Genomic DNA, 19,267 nt, shown 5'->3' with positions numbered 1-19,267 from the left:
TTACAATCTTTCATTATATATTCCCAACATAACAATCTTCCATTATATATTCCCTACATTATATATTCCCAACATAACAATCTTTCATTATATATTCCCTACCTGATAACAATCCTCCATTATATATTCCCTACATTATATATTTCCTACATAACAATCTTCCATTATATATTCCCTACCTGATAACAATCCTACATTATATATTCCCTACATTATATATTTCCTTCATAACAATCTTCCATTATATATGCCCTGAATGGTTAAAATCTTCCATAATATATTCCCAACATAACAATCTTCTATTATATATGCTCTACATTATATATTCCCAACATAACAATCTTCATTATATATGCCCTACATTATATATTCACTACATAACAATCTTCCATTATATATGCCCTGAATGATTACTATCTTCCATAATATATTCCCAACATAACAATCTTCCATTATATATGCCCTGAATGATTACAATCTTTTATTACATATTCCCTACCTGATAACAATCTTCCATTATATATTCCCTACATTATATATTCCCTACATAACAAGCTTCCATTATATATTCCCTACATGAAAACAATCTTCCATCATAAAATCCCCTTCCTGCGATTACATGATAGTCGGCCCATGAAGATCGGGGAAGGAATTGGTCTTCAGCATCCCATGCTTGCTGTAAAAGGCGACTATGCTTGTCACAAGAGGCGATTAACGGGATCGGGTGGTCAGGCTTGCTGACTTGGTTGATGCATGTCGTTGTATCCCAATTGCATGGATCGATGCGCTTGCTATGTATCACTGACTTGTCTGGTTCAGACTCGATTATTTACAGACCATCGTAAAATAGCTGGCATATTGCTGAGTGTGGCGTTAAACAACAAACAAACAACATGATAACCATCCTCCATTAAATTAACCTCATTACGTGATCCCAACATGACAAACATCTTTCTATAATCCCAACATAACAACCTTCCGTTTAATAATTACTACATAACAATCTTCCAATTTATAATACCAACACAAACAACCTTCTGTTTAATAATTACTACAAAACAATCTTCCATTTTATAATACCAACATAGACAACCATCCGTTTAATAATTACTACATAACAATCTTCCATTATATAATCCCAACATAAACAATCTTCTGTTCAATAATTACTACATAACAATTTTCCATTTTATATTCTCAACATAACATTCTTCTTTTTAATAATTACTACATAACAACCTTCGATTATATATCCCAACATAACAACCTTCCATTTAATAATTACTACCTAACAATCTTCCATTACATAACACCAACAAAACAATCTTCTGTTTAATAATTACTACATAACTATCTTCCATTATATATCCCAACATAACAATCTTCTGTTTAATAATTACTACATAACAATCTTCCATTACATAACCCCAACATAACAATCTTCTGTTTAATAATTACTACATAACAACCTTCAATTATATATCCCAACATACCAACCTTCCATTTAATAATTACTACATAACAATCTGCCATTACATAACCCCAACATAACAATCTTCTGTTTAATAATTACTACAAAACTATCTTCCATTATATAACCCCAACATAACAATCTTCCATTATATAACCCAAACATAAAAATCTTTTGTTTAATAATTACTACATAACAATCATATGTCAATCCCTACATGATAAAACCAGCTTCCATTTCACAATCCATATATAACAATCTTTCCTCGTATAATCCCTACATGATAAAACTATGCTTCCATTGCATAATCTATATGTAACAATCCTCCTTTATATAATCCCTACATGATAACCATCCTCCATAATCATTGGCACATCACCTTCCTTTTGACTCCAATTCAAACGACAAGAACACAACATTGATGTACCCCCCAAAAAATCCAATTCCACTTCAGATCCACTTGAGAATTCGCTATCTCCATGGACAAATCTGCATCCTAATGAAGTCAGCAAGCCCTCCCTCACCTGCCATCAACCACAAGCTGTGACTGATACCTTCCACAACAAACACATCATTACTGGCACCATGATTCATGCCTGTATTGATCCATGGGTTCAGTGGCTGCAGGTGAGGTCTGGCTGTAATTGCTCCCATGCTTCAGATATACTGTTAATCAAACAATTTCCACTGGTTCCATTCCGTCTTACTAAATGAGTTTTTCTCATTACAGCACTGGCATGCAATTGTTGAATTAGCTACACAAATACGGATTTAACTTATTACCTGGGCAGGTTTGTTGAAATGACTGTGAATGGAGCTAATTCGAAACTCAATTGATTACAGTTTAAAAACAAATTCTTCTCATCATGCTGTGGAAGGAAATCAATAAAAGTTTGGTGGAGACAATGTCATTCATGTAAAAAACAGCATCAATCTGATTGGCTTATTCCCATCAGCAAATCCCAGGCCCAATACCAGGTGGAGCGGAGTGCAGTCAAGTGAAACCTGTCACAAACCAGGTGTGGAGATCCTGAGGTAATCAATACTGCTGACGTGATGGCCCGTGAGATCTGCAACGCCCCAGGCGCGAAGGAACCGTGCTGCCAGACCCCGTGGGCCACTGCTTGCACAATATGGGTTATGCCAGTTGATACTACAGCAAACCCAGTCAGTGTCAAACACTTTTCATTCTACAACACCGAACTTGTATTTTGGCATTATTTTCAGAACATGTTGGTCTTAGTGCTGTATGGACAAGTACAAGCTGATCTTACGAGACCAAAAAGAAATTTTACAAAACAGGTGCATGGGATTAGTGGATAAGTCACAGACTGAAAAAACATACACATATATATTGACTTATTCTGGTAATGTACAGAGATGAGTGAGAGATATCTTTTGAAAGTAAAGTAAAGCATATCGGCTGTCATACAATAGTACACCAAAATCCAGACTTGTTGACAGCTCATAGCAACCTAAAACTCAGCCAACGACACTACAGGTGTTCTTCACAGATTCAGAATTCAGACATATTTGTTCAGCAAAATGTTCCCCTACAAGTCATTATCATGGTTCACAATAAGGGCATCAAACCCAAACTTGTGTAGACAGTGAAAGTACCTGCACACCACTACAAGGGCATCAAACCCAGACTCGTGTAGACAGTGAAGGTACCGGTACACCACTACAAGGGCATCAAACCCAGACTCGTGTAGACAGTAAAGGTACCGGCACACCACTACAAGGGCATCAAACCCAGACTCGTGTAGACAGTGAAGGTACCTGCACACCACTACAAGGGCATCAAACACAAACTCGTGTAGACAGTGGAGGTACCTGCACACCACTACAAGGGCATCAAACCCAGACTCGTGTAGACAGTGAAGGTACCGGTACATCACTACAAGGGCATCAAACCCAGACTCGTGTAGACAGTAAAGGTACCTGCACACCACTACAAGGGCATCAAACCCAGACTCATGCAGACAGTGAAGGTACCTGCACACCACTACAGGGGCATCAAACCCAGACTCATGTAGATGGTGAAGGTACCTGCACACCACTACAAGGGCATCAAACCCAGACTCGTGTAGACAGTGAAGGTACCGGCACACCACTACAGGGGCATCAAACCCAGACTCGTGTAGACAGTGAAGGTACCTGCACACCACTACAAGGGCATCAAACCCAGACTCATGTAGACAGTGAAGGTACCTGCACACCACTACAGGGGCATCAAACCCAGACTCATGCAGACAGTGAAGGTACCTGCACACCACTACAGGGGCATCAAACCCAGACTCATGTAGATGGTGAAGGTACCGGCACACCACTACAAGGGCATCAAACCCAGACTCGTGTAGACAGTGAAGGTACCTGCACACCACTACAAGGGCATCAAACCCAGACTCGTGTAGACAGTGAAGGTACCTGCACACCACTACAAGGGCATCAAACCCAGACTCGTGTAGACAGTGGAGGTACCTGCACACCACTACAAGGGCATCAAACCCAGACTCATGTAGAGAGTGAAGGTACCGGCACACCACTACAATGGAATAAAATACAGAGGCCTCAGCAAAAATCTGTTCACTATTTTTATATGAACTATTGAAAAGGAAGCTACCATATTAAAAGAAACTGTACTTGGTAACCAGGTCAACAGTAGCCTGGTAACCAGAGATAACACCGACAGTCAACACTGTCACCCTGGTAACCACAGGTAACACCTTCAGTCAACACTGTCACCCTGGTAACCACAGGTACTACAGCCAGTCAAAACTGTCACCCTGGTAATGACAGGCACAATAGCCAGTCAACACAGTCACCCTGGTAACCACAGGTACAATAGCCAGTCAACACAGTCACCCTGGTAACCACAGGTTTAACAGCTACAGTCAACACTGTCACCCTGGTAACCACAGGCACAGCTGCCACAGTCAACACCGTCACCCTGGTAACCTCAGGCACAGCTGTCACAGTCAACACAAACACTATCATCAAGGGAATCAAATTGACTTGAATTCCTGACTTGGGGACCTTTTTTGGCTTGTCAAGGGACAATGATCCAGGCGAGGGACTTGTCATCCAAAAGGTCATCATGTCCACATGAATGTAAAAACAACCAACATGACAAACAATATGTTCTGTGTCCCAGCCTATACCAGATGACTCCGGTTCCAGTGACTGCTTGATGCCAGATCGGTTACCTAATATAATGATCCTGTGATCAATTGTAAATGCACCTAATCCGTTTTTGTTTAGAATGTTATTTGATATGGATTATTCATGTTGGATGTTCAGTCATTCATAAAATCCATGAATGATTAAATAGAACAGGCTTCACATCAGGAATTTATTTTACATGACTAATAACGTTTTGCTTAATTTGAAATAATCAATGACACATAGTAAATAAATTTCAGGAAAATACACAATATAATCATAAACATTTAGACCTGGATGATTACTAGGCAACCGATCCAAAGCGCAAAACTATCCCTGGTAACTATCCCTGGTAACTTTCCCTGGTAACTATCCCTGGTAACTTTCCCTGGTAACTATCCCTGGTAACTATCCCTGGTAACTAACTATCCCTGGTAACTAGTTTGTTCAAATTTACTTTATTATCACTCTCTGATATAGTAGCCTCCCTGGCACATGAGGATAGTGGTATGTTATAGTATTGCCAGCACCATATCAGGACATATGAGGGGAGGTGAAATGAAGTTTCACTTGTTGCACTCATAACAGCAATGTGCATGCATGTGTGTTGTGTGTGTGTTTGTGTGTGTGTTTTTGCGTGTGTTTGGCTGTTTGTGCTAGTCCAGACTAATGCCGATTTTTTTAGTGCGAACCCACTGAGATACCATGCTGCAATTTAACATGAATCACCCACTCAGACACAATATACTGACTTCAAACCAACCAGTCCTTGTTTTGGTTCCTTAATGCCAACTCTCAGGCAGGGTAACAACATGTACCATCTTTTAGCTTCTTTTGGTACGACCCAGCCGGGGATCAAACCTCTGACCTTCCGCTATCCGAGCAAACACTGTACCACTAGACCACGTAGGATATATCGGATAGCAGTGTGTCCAAAATGCATTACCTAAACCTTGTCGACCTTGACACATATAGACCAGTGAGGCCTTGCATACTTTAAAACTAATGTAGCTTTCTACCTAAATGGAAACAAGATTCTACAGTACTTTTTCACCCAGTTAAGAGTGACATTACTCTAAAAACGCATGTCTGTTTGTTATCATTTAACTATCAGGAGGATTTTCTCTTACATCCCTACCAACCTTCCAGGGCCTTATCTTGGTCTGAATATTCAGTCCTGAGGACTCTTGGTACTAAATTATGAGGCTCCTAGACATAGAACAGAGACCACTCTACCAACAGTGCATACAGTACAGAGTATATGGAGATTTCCTTGATTAAATCGAAACCTAGTGATTGCATAAAAAAGATCTGACATTAACTGTCCAAACTATTGATTGTATTTCTTATCAGAAGAGAAATATCACATAAATCTCAAATACGTTTGAGTTTAATTACAGTTGGTCGCCTTCTCCAAAACAGTGTGCATTTTTAAGATGTTTTCAGTTTGCATTTTACCACGTAAAAACCTAGATGTAACCAGATTGCATTTGACCACTGGGAAAATTGAATGTGAATAGTTGGCTGTTTATCCAAGGAGAAACAAGATGTCAACAGTTGTCATTTTACCACATATCCCCCTTGATGACTAACCTGTATGTGTGATTTCATGACGCTTCAGATGACTTTTCTTGAAGAATGAGAAGCTGCATCCCTCGGCCGAGCAGTGATACTTTTTCTCCCCCAGCTGGTGCAACTCCTCAGCGTGGTTTTTTAGGAATTTGGCTGTACGGAAAGTCTTACTGCAGCCATCGATGTCACACTTAAATGGCCGCCCTGTGTTGTGGCTCTCCATGTGACACCTCATTGCGTTCACCGTCTTGAACGCTTTCTCACATTTCTCACACTGGAACGGCCTACTTTCAGCGTGAAGACGTAAGTGGCGTCTCATGTGCTCCTCTTTGTAAAACATCTTATCACATTCCCGACATTTGATTGTCTTCTGCCGCTCCTGGTGAATGTTCTGGATATGTTTGTGTAAGTTCGCCTTGTAATTGGACTGATAGCTACACAGTTCACACGTATAAAGTTTGGGTTGATCGGGGAAATGTGTACTTATGTGAACCTTTAGTCCTGATTCATACTTAAACTCTTTGTTGCACTCCTTACAAACAAGCGGCACTTTACCCTTGCACTCCTCCATGTGTTTCTCCAGAGTGTCCTCGCCCTCAGGGCATCGAATATATCGTGAACACAGGCGGCACAACTTAAGGTCCCCCTTGTTTTTATGCTCCTCTGTGACATGTTCTTCCAGCGCTTCCTGTGTCGTACAGACAAATGGACATTTAAAACACATTATGACATCATGAAGCAGCATGTGTTTCGCAAACACAACCCGTTTGGCAGCATCAAAATCACATCTATCACACTTAAACTTGGGTGGTTTCCTTATGATTTGATGAGCACGTTTCATATGTCTGGTTAATGCTGCCAACCCCCGAGTCTTGTGACCACACATAGAACACTCTCGAGTCTCTAAAATCTTCTTTTCTTTGTAAAGCTTTGAATTTACTAATTTGCTTTCACTTGTACTGGCCGGACTGTCGCCCTCTGCTGCAACACTGTCATCTTTGACTTCGCCGTCTTTATCGTTCTCTCCTCCTAGGTCCTCACCATCATCATCGATATCATCATCCCCCATATCACTTTTCACACCAACACCTATTGTACCATTCTCAGGTACACTCGCCACAAGTTCAGACGAAGCACCAACGCCATTGTTCTCTACATTTTCTTTACCCTCACCATCTGCTAATGGCTTCTTCACAACTTTTTTCTTCTTTTTCACAACTTTTTTCACTTCACCATCACCATTTGCAACGTTTTTCTTCTTTTTCTTTTGAGGTGAAGGTTCGTCCGTCTGCTCCTTAGAAGCAGATGGCTCACCATCTGTAACATTCTTCTCTGACTTCTCTGCATTCTCACCTTCCCCCGATTTCCTCTTCTTCGCTTTTGCCTTTTTCAGTGGTTTGGTTTTGTCTGACATTTCCTTTTCATCTATGGTGTCTGACTTTGTCAAACCATTCACTTTCTCTTTTCCTTTCTCTTTCGGCTTTTTGGGTTTGGAACTTTTAGCTTTCTTTTTAGCTTCTGGTTTTGCTGCACTTTTGCCCTCAGCTTCTGCCGATTCTGATTTTAATGTCAATTCGGAAATTTCCATTTTCTCCGGCACATCAGATGTGACAGTTTGAACAGTTGTTTGATGTGCATCCATGGCAGCACCAGATGCTGCTGGTTTGACTGCACTCTCAACCTTCATCTCAGAGTCAGTTCCACCAATACCGCTGTCGCTAGAACACTGAGCATTCTCATGGTTTTCAGGACTTGCCATCTGCTCGCAGGCAGCCTTTGACACAGCCTGCTCTGTTGTCTTGCTGGTAGCATCCTTCTTGGTTTTCTTTGCTGCTTTTTTCTCCTTTGCTTTCTTCACAGGCTCTTTAATGTCTGTTTTGCTTTGTGCATCTTTAGTCTCTTTAGACTCCTTGGCTTTACCCTTCACACCTTTACTTTTTGGAGACTTCTTGGTCTTAGGAGTCTCTGTCTTTTCTGCTGGAGTATCAGATGGCTTCTCTGTTGCAGAGTTTCCCTTTGACTTTGAACCTTGTGGCTTCTTTGTAACTTTGGGTTTTGAAACTGGCAGTGTTTTCTCATCTTCCTGTTCATCGTGAAATTTCCTCTTCTTCGGCGTCCGCTTCGACCGCGACTTGGCCCCTGCCTCACAGGGTTTTGAATCCGTCTGACCCCCTGCTGAAGGACCGTCATCCTTCAACTGCGCACCAGATGTCTCAGACACACTCTCTTTTTTCACATCTCCATTTTCTGAAGTTTTCTTTTCCACATTCTTTTTCACTTTCTCACTATCATCAAAATTAAGTTTTTCCTTCATTTTAACATCATCGTTACGTCTTTTCTTAGGCGGTTTCCTTGGAGGTGTTTTAACAATGATATCACCCCGAGCAACCTCATCAATGATGCTTTCATATGAACACACACTTGCTGCTGGTACCTTTGTCGGGGTTTCAGGAGTCACAGGTTTCTTTGCTGGGCACTCCTGTTCCTCCGCTTCCTTCAGTTCAGATTGTTCAGGAATTGGATTTGAGGTTGAAACAATAGGTTCAGGGTTACAGTTGTCACTTTCCACATGGTTTTCTATTGTAGGTACATCTTCACACACCTCCGGCACAGCATTATTGAAATCCAAACATTCTGTTATAGAATTCACAGCTGCTGCTATCTCATCAGGACCCTCGTTGGCGACCTCTACTGCCCCTTCATCCACAACGGGCGTTGGGACATCAGTAGAAGCAGTAGTAGGGTGACAGTTCTGACCATCCCCTGCAGTCTCGACCTTCTTCGACTTCTTTACTTTCTTGACCGTTTTAGGGGGGACGACCTTCTCCACATCCTCCCTGTCCCGCTCAACGATGTCCTTTTTCTTCACGTCCTTATCAATTTTAGTCCTCATTATCCTGGACTTCTCTCTCTCTCATGACCAGCAGATGACCTTCACATTCAGCACAATCACCCTTCACCAATAGAGTCCATCTGAAACAATGGGAGCCAGATATTAATCACAATATTCAAAAAGGACCTTCATTAACAACATGTTTCAGGCAGCACACCCAGTAAAATGAAATGTATTTGTTTGTTTACGCTGCACTCAAGCTAATTCCATCTATAGGACCATTGTCTGTAAATAACCGGGAACAGACAATCCAATAATTGAAATCATGAGCATCAATCTACACAACTGGGATACGATGATATGTATCAGCCAAGTCAGCGAAGCCTGACCACCTGATCCAGTTAATTGCCTCTCTGAAGACCTATTCTAACACAAATCTTCAAGGGATACTTGTCTTCATTAATAGGGTTACACTGTTGGATATCAATGCACTGTACCCTCTCTAATGTGATGAAGCTTCATGCCTATTGGGGGTGGGAGTGGGGGTAAGAAAGGAAAGGAGAAACAAAGGAAGAGTTAGTTTACAGGGTGAGGCTTTTTTCACTGTGCCCCAAAAATCATAATTAATTTTGTCTGGAACCAACTGAACCTGAACACAGTGTCAGCAAAAGGCCCAGCAATAGAAAGTGGCACTAGTCCTAAAGCCCTTGCCAAACTGCAGAATAGTTAAGGTATCATAAGAACTATTAGAAATTTACCATTTTTAATTTTTTTATTATCATTAAAAGGACTAATGAGAAACCTCTAGCTGCAGATGTAAACGTTTGACCTGGGGATGAATATTGGCCACTGAGAACGCCTAGATAAATCCCTGACTGGTCACTCAACCTTTACCCAGCCAAACATCCACTGACCACAACAAGCTGAATACTAAGTTAACATAGCGGAACAAGATCAATCACTTTTACTTGCTGCATATGTATTCTTTCTGACTTGTCAAGTCATTCCTTGACATCTTCCTGAAGCAGGGGAGTTAACTGACTGTAAAAGCCCTGTTTCTACCCTTGCCAAACTAGGCTGGAATTTCTGGGCTCGATTGTAGCACCACCAGTGGCTATTACGAGTTATGTCCCTCCTATTGACAAATCAGATTCCACCTCTCATATCACTTGTATTTGCTTCGTACAAAATGGTGGAGCCAAGTCAATAATCAATAGTTAAAATCTATATTATGATAAAACGGGTCAAACTTTGAGAAGTGCATCAAATCATTTGAGCATCTTGATCAAAAACATGCTTTGCCAATTCTGCAATCGACCGAAATCTGAAAGGCAGTTTACGAACCAGATGTCAATTTCGTTACGCAATTTTGATTAGACTATGCATAGATACGTCAGTTCAGCCAAAATATACCTCAATAAGTCCAGCCTAGTTTGTCAAGGGAGGATACTTGACTTTTATAGTCAGTTAACTCCCTTGCCTCAGGAAGATGTTCCTTGATCAATATTTGCTCTTTGTTTATCAACCCAACACATATAGAAGTGTTATCAATCAGATGCAAATCATATTGATGAGCTAAGATTTTATCAAGGATTGTGAAACAAACTTCCAGACTATATATAAAAACAATCAATACATGAACACTCCGGGAATTTGGCAAGAACATCATGAAACACATGATAAACATCGCCATTGGAAATCATGTTATATACCGAACATTAAAAAATGATATGGTGATACATATCATGGAGAGATTGAACCTCAATTTACTGATATATCCGTAATACCCCTCACAACTACCATTAAACCTAACTGATGACATGTCCACATGGAAGTAATTCAGACAGCAGGACCTTAAAATTGACTGACTGGTTTCCTAGCAACATGCAGACATGGTACATACATCGGCTTGAATTTGGTGACTGTTCATCAGTAACCAGTCTTACCATGTATACAGTTTCACTAGTTTTAACTCTTGAATTCCATGATAATTTGTAATATTCATCAACATTTCAAAACATTCACCATGAAATACAAATATTCAAACATGTTCACATGATTCAAAAGGAAAACTGACAAATTACCATATGGATAAAAAATATACAATATGTCCACAATAATTGATGATATTGTCAAGAAGAATTGTAAAATGCTATTTTATTTGAGGACTTTGTACACAAATTTTACTATCTTCATAAAAGAGGAGATCTTCATGATTAAGCTACTCTTTTGCAGTGTTAGAAAGATTGGACATCACGCCAACGAAGACGTATGCTTTTGTTACCTATGGAAATAACCAAGGAGAGAACAATCCATCTCAGTTGACATGCCAAATTTCTTTGGTAGTCTGCAGCTGAGTGCACCGAGTTTCATGCAAGGTTTGCAATTTCAGACTGATGAAGTGATATATCAGGCCTGCATTAAATAATTGAAGGTGAGCCTCAGAAGCTAGTGTGACTTCCTGATATAGTAGCTGCTTAGCCTGACCAACATCATAAGCATCAAATCAATATTTTGGTCAACTCTTTCGATAAGCATGAGATACATCAGCAGCGAAAACAACAACTTTGTTTGTGTAGCCTGGTTCTTCAAGTTTTGCTTTTGGTCATGAAGACCTGCTTCCAGTCCCCAACATATGTCCCCCACATATATCCCCATCTTCCCAAGGCAAGGGGGTTAACTGACAAAAAGTCAAGTTTCCACCCTTGCTGAACTCGGCTGGATTTTCTGGGCTCGATCGTAGCGCCACCAGAGGCTATTATGAGTTATGTCCCTTCTATTGACCGATCAGATTCCACCTCTCATATCACTTGCATTTGCTTCAAACAAAACGGCAGCGCCAAGGCAAGATGATCTGATCGATGATCAAGATATACATTGTAATAAAACGGGTCTTGCCTCGCAAAGTGCAGCAAATCACTTGAGCACCTTGATCAAAAACATGAACAGATTTGCAAAATTTCTGTTGACAGTATTTTTTGTAAATCCTGCAGATAACCAAAATTTGCATGTTGAAATCCATGTTGTTTACGAACCAGATGTCGATTTCGCTACACAATTTTGATTGGACTATACATAGACTCATTAGTCCAGCCAAAACATAACTCCATAATTGCAGCCTAGTTCGGCAAGGGTGGAAACTGGACTTTTACTGTCAGTTAACTCCCTTGCCTCGGGAAGATGGGGATATATGTGGGGGACTGAAAGCAGGTCTTCATGACCAAATGCAAACCTTGAAGAACCAGGCTACACAGACAAAGTAGTTGTTTATGCTGCAGGATTTAAGCTCTATCATGGTGCCCAGTGAAGATTCCAGTGCAATATTTTGAACTAACATGTCTGCCTGCAGAATTCAGAGAGACTAGTGACATTTCCTTGTGGACTTCAAATTGTACAAGATGGCAACCCTGAAGAAGAGTATTTTTGTGACTTGTGAAATCAAAATTAATTTCTAACCCTGGACCAGTGCTTAACAAAATGAGCAGCGGAGTTATGTTCTCAGATCCTGTGTTGTAGATCCTAACTACCCCATGGGCTTTCCAGGGTAGAACTGTTCTCAAGTATGACATTTCGTAAGGGCAACTAAAGATCATCTTGTTGTCAGACTCATTTGTCTATCACTGTATCCCAATGGCATTGATGCTCATGCTTTCAGCCACTGGTTTGCCATGTCATTGCAACCAGATATTTTAGACTGATAAGATACCTCTTTGCATGAACATCATGAATATTGTAGAACACCCAATCTGAATGAAAGATGTGTGTTCTTGGGTGTATAACAGCTTTATATAAAAAAATCCCGCTTCATTTTGACTCAGACATTTCAATGTTATCAAAAGAAAGCCATTACAGAAAACAAATATTCCGTCGATGGTACTCCCATTTGGGTGTTGTTGCCATGGCAGAAAATGACAGGGCATATAAAATATTTACACCATAATGATGGCCTGACCATAATTATTTACATTCCGAACTGTTCGTTAAACTTTGTTTTTTGATTACAGAAAAATATGATGGTGATCAAGATGCATCACTCACTTGTACCAAGAATTTAGAAGCCTCAACACTGATTGGATGACTTGAAAGAAACAGACCAATATGGAGGCACTGTCAGACCTTCACACACAGAGACATCTTATCCCTTGTTAACTGGTTTGAATATACTCGAAACAAAAGTTCCTGTGACACCAATATTTAAGCGTATTTTTCAAACAAGTAAAGTTTGGTTTTCAATATTGTAGTACATGTATGGAATCAAGACACAAAAACACAACTGCTACAGAAAAGCATGCATTCCATGCAAAAGTTGACGTTTATATAAGCCCCATTTATTTCACAACCCAAGAATGGGTATAAAACCATGTGCGTTAACGGGATTCCATATGCATTGTTTAGCATTGTGCTGACAACAACCACTCAGAAAAACAACAAAATTATGCAACTATTCAACATTACGAAATGCCACGCCTGTCCGAAAATGAGCGTCTGCGAGCCATTGGTATGCTTGAAGCAGGATCGAGTGAACGTGATGTTGCAAGACAATTTAACGTCCACAGAAACACCATTTGGTGTTTATGGCAACGTTGGCAACAGCCGAATGCAGTCAAAGACCATCCTCAGAGTGGCAGGCCACGCGAAACCAATAATCGACAAGACAACTGGATTTGAACAACACACCTACGAAATCGATTCCAACAGTGACTGGAAGAAGCATCCCTGGCCTTCGACGAATATCTTCACAAACCGTACGTCGTCGCATCAGATGTGCAGGGATTGTCGCCAGAAGACCCGCCAGGCGTCCCATTTTGACAGGAAACCCCCATCAAGCATGTCTACAGTGGTGCAGACAGGTCTATGCTGGACAGCCATGCAGTGGGGACAAGTTCTATTCACTGACAAGTCTCGTTTTCACCTCAGCCACAGCGATGGACAGATTCGAGTGTACCGACGTCAAGGCGAACGTTACGTCAATCATTGTGTCATGGAAGAAGATCGGTTCGAGAGCGGCAGAGTTATGGTATGGGGTGGGATTACAGCAAGACAGAGGATCCGTTTGACGAGATCATGGGCCCTGTTGTTCTACCGTATTTGCGTCGTCATGGCCCAGGCATTATCTTTCAACATGACAACGCCCGGCCTCATATTGCCCGGCCTCATATTGCTCGTCTTGTTCAGGATCTCTTCAACAAAACAACGTGAATGGCATCCCCTGGCCGGCTCGCCCCCCTGATCTCTCACCAATCGAGCACATGTGAGATGAGATGGCACGGCACCTTCAACGTCAACCATGTGTTCCACAGGCACTCCAGGAACTTCAAAACATGCTCCAGCAGATATGGACAGATATCCCACAGGACTTTGTGAGATGCCTGGTCCATTCCATGAGACGATGATGTGTTGCTTGCATCGCAACCAGAGGTGGATTTGTAAATTGACATTTTGGCATGTTCATGGTTTTTTTATGAAATCACACATTTTCTGAAGTCAGTATGGCAAATCAAACCATCTGAACACTTACAGGAGTTTTTTATCTAGTGCAAACCGAAATTGTTTCAGATTTGGTAAAAAACATAACTTTGCATTAAATCTTATTCAATGTCACTGGAACTTTTGTTGTTCAGTAAATCAAGGCAGACGTGACATAGCTGGATTAAGACTACAACCAAGCAAAACAAGATCCCAACTGATAGTTTAACATATTCCACTTGCTTCACAGACACCTGTCGATAAGGACATCATCACCTGAGCAGTATCAAATGCTACTGTATGTGTTGTATAAACTTACCATAATTGAAATTAAAATTACAGTTAATCATCAGTCACATAGTTGCTGCTGGTGATGTGGCTTGTACCATGAACACACTACCGCCACTCACGGTGAGCTTGAGCTGAAACAGAGAAACACACAGTCAAACACAGACCACCATCATCAAGAAACACCACAGAGTACAAAAACACAAAAATATCAAGAGTGGAACTGCAGTCTGATTTTCAGAATATTGGACATTTGGTTCTGGTGACTGAAAATGAACTTTTGGGGTCCTGGCTGTGTATCACTTGGTATCTTGCGATATGAACTGTATCACAATTCAGACTGATGATACTACAGGTGTCACTATACTAGGGCTGGGACCGTACACCAACTGTGCGATCTGATAGTATCTTTTTCATAGACAGGATGGCCAAATGCCTGGCACACTGATGATTTACAGTTGGTACTGTCAAGTATGGTGCAATGGATGAAAATATTAACGTTTTCGCATCTAATTTTCACGTGTAATTAGTGTTTGGTGTAACATTTATCAAAGAATCCATTAAGGTAAGAATCAATATCTTTTACTTAGTGTGCGATTGTGCACTTAGCGTGCGAAGTAAGAAAATTGAGGTATCGTCCCACTTCTACACAATACATCACATCAAAGAGTAAGAAATGATGAAATCACCGATAAACAGCTCCAAAACCAATTGATTCATACATTTATTGTTATCACAAACACTTTAACAATGAAAACCACAAGAAAAAAGTTTTAATGAAGGGATGGTTTTTAAATGTAACAGTCAGTCGGCGTGTCCTCAGTCACCACGTCCTCGTGTTCTGCCATGCTTACAGGCGGTGCTATGCTACTTCTGACATTATTGGAAGTAACTCTATTAGTTCCTCTTCTATTTTTAGCACATTGTGATCTCGCACACTGTCGATTCAAGTATCGTGTTCAAGTAAGTATCGATGATATCGTAGGTATCGGTGAATAGTTACAGCCCTAGTCTTGGCTGTCATTCATTGGCGGTCTATGTCAAGTATGGGAGTTATGATCATCTTAGTGCTAAGAATGCTTTGTTGAACAGGCCTCTGGTAGTGAGGGGGTGAGTGATGCCACTTTGAACAGTATTTCAGTTACCGTATCCAACGTAATAAGCGCCCAGGCGCTCTCAATATCAGAAATAGGGGGCTCTTATTAGAACATAATTTAAGTGAAAGAAAAAAACATGGAGTTGAAAGATCGTTAATTTCATGGTTTATGCTGACAGCCTGAAAAGATGCAAAATAAAAGTCTGTGCGTATTATACATGACAGATATACTTTCCAGAATTTAATTGACTATAATTAAGGGTGCATATAAACATGAGTGTGTATTATACACGAATAAATAAGTCTACATTGATCAATCGGAAGGGGGGCTAATTGTTCACTAGCCAATATAATAGCAAAACATCGCTGTGGGCGCTTATTACGTCAAATATGGTATATATATATTGTGCCAGCTTAATGCAGCAGGAAAGCCATATGTGAGGCAGGTCTTAGCCATTTACCATTTTAATGAAACTCACAAGCACGAATATGGTGCTGACAAACCTGGAAACATAATTGGGGCAAACTGGGATTCAAACCCACGAAGCTGATATGCCCAAGGGATGCAACTCTTCACAGCAAATTGCAACGCCTCAGACGATTAGTGTGCCTGTGCCCCAGCCAAGGTAAACAAAAATTAAAATTTTAATTAAGTTATTTGACAACATCATCATAACTTCAGCGAACAGCTAGTTAGTTAAACTTGATGGGGTCCTGGTGTCCTTGAGTCGTGCTCCTACAGTATTTGAATCGTGTGACCATGATCTTTAAATCTTAACAATAGGCCAATGACAAGATCTCTTGAATTGTGTGCTTAATTTGGAACACGGCATCGCGATGAAGTCATTAGTTCATCACATTAGTCACTTATTACTTAACAATATGAAGTAGGGAATTCGAAATTCTTATTTGGCATTTTAAACAACTTTTACTTTAGACTTGAAGCCTCTTCTCATCTAGTTTTATCAACTTGGGTCGATATATTTGATATCCAAAGACACTTGAGTGACATTTTCTATATATTGATTAATACAAATGTTCATTATTATGTATGTATATAGAGAAAAATACCATCTCACTGTCCAACTATGGTAATCTTAACAAACGTAAACATATCTGTGGGAGTGAATAAATAATTCAACATTGATATTCATATATTCGTGATCTATACATCATGAACATTAAAAATTTACTGACATAGCATTATCACAACATACAATAACATCTCTTATTCAACATATCATTCATCAAAATGAACCTGTTTACCGATTAATATGAAGAACGTGATGTGCGTTTATGTGCTGTGAAGCAAGCTCCATCTACGTGTAGGAACAAGGAATCACTGTGAGAGTTTTGGTGAGACTTGAAGATATGCTAACAAGTGTACCTGGCACGTAAAAGATGCTGTTTGATTGTTTCATCACTTCCCTATACACATGGTTATGGCAGGGTAACACACCCAGGTACCAAACATCAAGTTGAAATGATTATATGAATCATGAAAATCAAAATCATAAATAAGAGTTGATCAAGTGCCAACAAGTTTGTGAAAACTTGTTAACAATGACCCTTTTCCCCTTTTGAAAACGTTCCTACTTTTGCATGTTTTGTGTCCCTGGTGGGTCTGAAGCACACAGGACAGGGATGTCCCAAGCTATTCCCAAGGACCACTAGGTAAACAAATATGATAACTGTGGAGTGTATTGAATTTCAAAAGTTAGTCTGAACTTGCCTATTGGCATCATTTTCAGTGGATTTTATCGTTATTTCTTGGATGAAACGATACAGCAAGGTCACGATACGATACGATACGTATCACGATACATAGGCCACAATTCTATATGCATTGAGATACACATATTTACAAATATTTCAAGGAAATTTCTTGTCTTTTAAAATTTCAGAGCAAGTTCAAATAGAAAAGGCAGACATGTTCACAGCGGCCATTTTGTTTTGTGAACTTGAAATGCATATTACAACACATTTTGCAATATTTGACTAGGAAAATGCTGGAGGTCATTAAACAAGTAGTAACTAATATATTTAAGCAAGTGTATCGTCTTGTATCGATACAGAAAAGAATGTATCATGTATCGTATCATCACATGAAAACTCATGTTGCACCGGTGCACTGATGTATTGTTTCATCCCTCGTTATTTTGCTACTGTTTACTGTTAATATATACACAACAGTCTGTGCCATGAACTTTTGGTAATTCTTAATGTTATTATATGGACTTTTAAGCTAACTAGACCACAATGAATTTTACTAGACTCTGGCTTCAGACTAGTGGTTGAAGTCGCAGACTGACACAGGTAGTAAGCTGATTCTACCAGACAGAAAAGTTCCAGGGAACCGTTCCACAAAGCGATCTTAGTGCTACGACTGTCGTAAATCAGTGTTAAAGAGTGGGAGTTACGACCGACTTAGCGCTAAGATCACTTTGTGGAAAGGGGCCCTGGACTAGGGCTTCCGTCTACTGTGAAAGTCACAGACCATTACGACACTGTGGCCACGGACAGCTAGTCAACAGCTCAATTCTCAGTGGTTAATAAAAAATATATACATTTTGGGAGGATACCTTAGTCCTTCCGGACAGTCTGCACTAACACAGCTGTGTGACGTGTGTCTTACCCTGAGTGTGAATGATGTGACAAGCCTGTCGTTACTTATCAATCAGTATCCAAATCACAAAACTCACCTGTAGAAACTAAGTGATTTTTGTCACAAGTCAATTAATTTTAGTAATGAATTTCTACTAGTCCTATGAATACCTCATCGCTATGTATTTTGGCACATGGCTAGGGCTAGTAGGATGTTGAAGGGTGACAAGTTCCATCTCGGATAAAACGATATTATATTGTCGGAGGGACAAGAATTTAGGGGATAATTCAGATTTTCCTAAAAATTCTTTTTGACCAACCAGACATTATCAGTGATTTTTTGTTACTGCTATTGTTACAGGTCACCAAAAGGTCAATAAAATATTTTTTAAAAAGCTCAAAATTACTAAACAGCACACATACTGCATAAACGCACCGACACCTGAATAATTGGCCAGATTGTGGACCAAAACACATTTACAAATTGGAGTAAACATAGAGAGGTGGTTGCTGTAGACTGTTAGTTCTGAGGACTGTATTAGCCAGTGTTCCGAATGAATGCCCATAATTGGTGACTGACTAGATATTGTGTAATGGTGCAATGATCGATAGTAGATGCCCATAATTATGATAATCAATTGTTCAGGAAAATGTTATTGGTATACACCATTCACATAAAATGCTTGATGTTCATCTCATGATATCAATATATAATCACTGATAATGAAACTGAACAGGAAACGTTTTTCTTTGATAAAAAGAGATACTGTGA

General features: G+C 40.0%; 1 protein-coding gene across 2 annotated transcripts in view; it reads right to left on the bottom strand.

Annotated features, from left to right (window-relative positions):
- The window catches only part of LOC139444640 (uncharacterized), a 35,681-nt gene that overhangs the window by 12,561 nt on the left and 3,853 nt on the right, over nt 1-19,267 (bottom strand). For both annotated transcript variants that reach the window (XM_071225560.1, XM_071225561.1), the window contains exons 2-3: nt 14,827-14,929; nt 6,230-9,181 (exon numbers count right to left, since the gene is read on the bottom strand). In XM_071225560.1, coding sequence (XP_071081661.1) covers nt 6,230-9,101 — 2,872 coding nt within the window. In that variant the 5' untranslated portion in view covers nt 9,102-9,181; nt 14,827-14,929. The remainder of the gene's footprint in view (nt 1-6,229; nt 9,182-14,826; nt 14,930-19,267) is intronic.

This window comes from Haliotis cracherodii, unplaced genomic scaffold (assembly GCF_022045235.1).
Source record: "Haliotis cracherodii isolate W230 unplaced genomic scaffold, xgHalCrac1.p SCAF_6, whole genome shotgun sequence".
NCBI classification, from domain to species: domain Eukaryota; kingdom Metazoa; phylum Mollusca; class Gastropoda; order Lepetellida; family Haliotidae; genus Haliotis; species Haliotis cracherodii.
The sequence above is the reverse complement of the archived record's forward strand: the minus strand, read 5'-3'. Positions and strand labels throughout refer to the sequence as shown.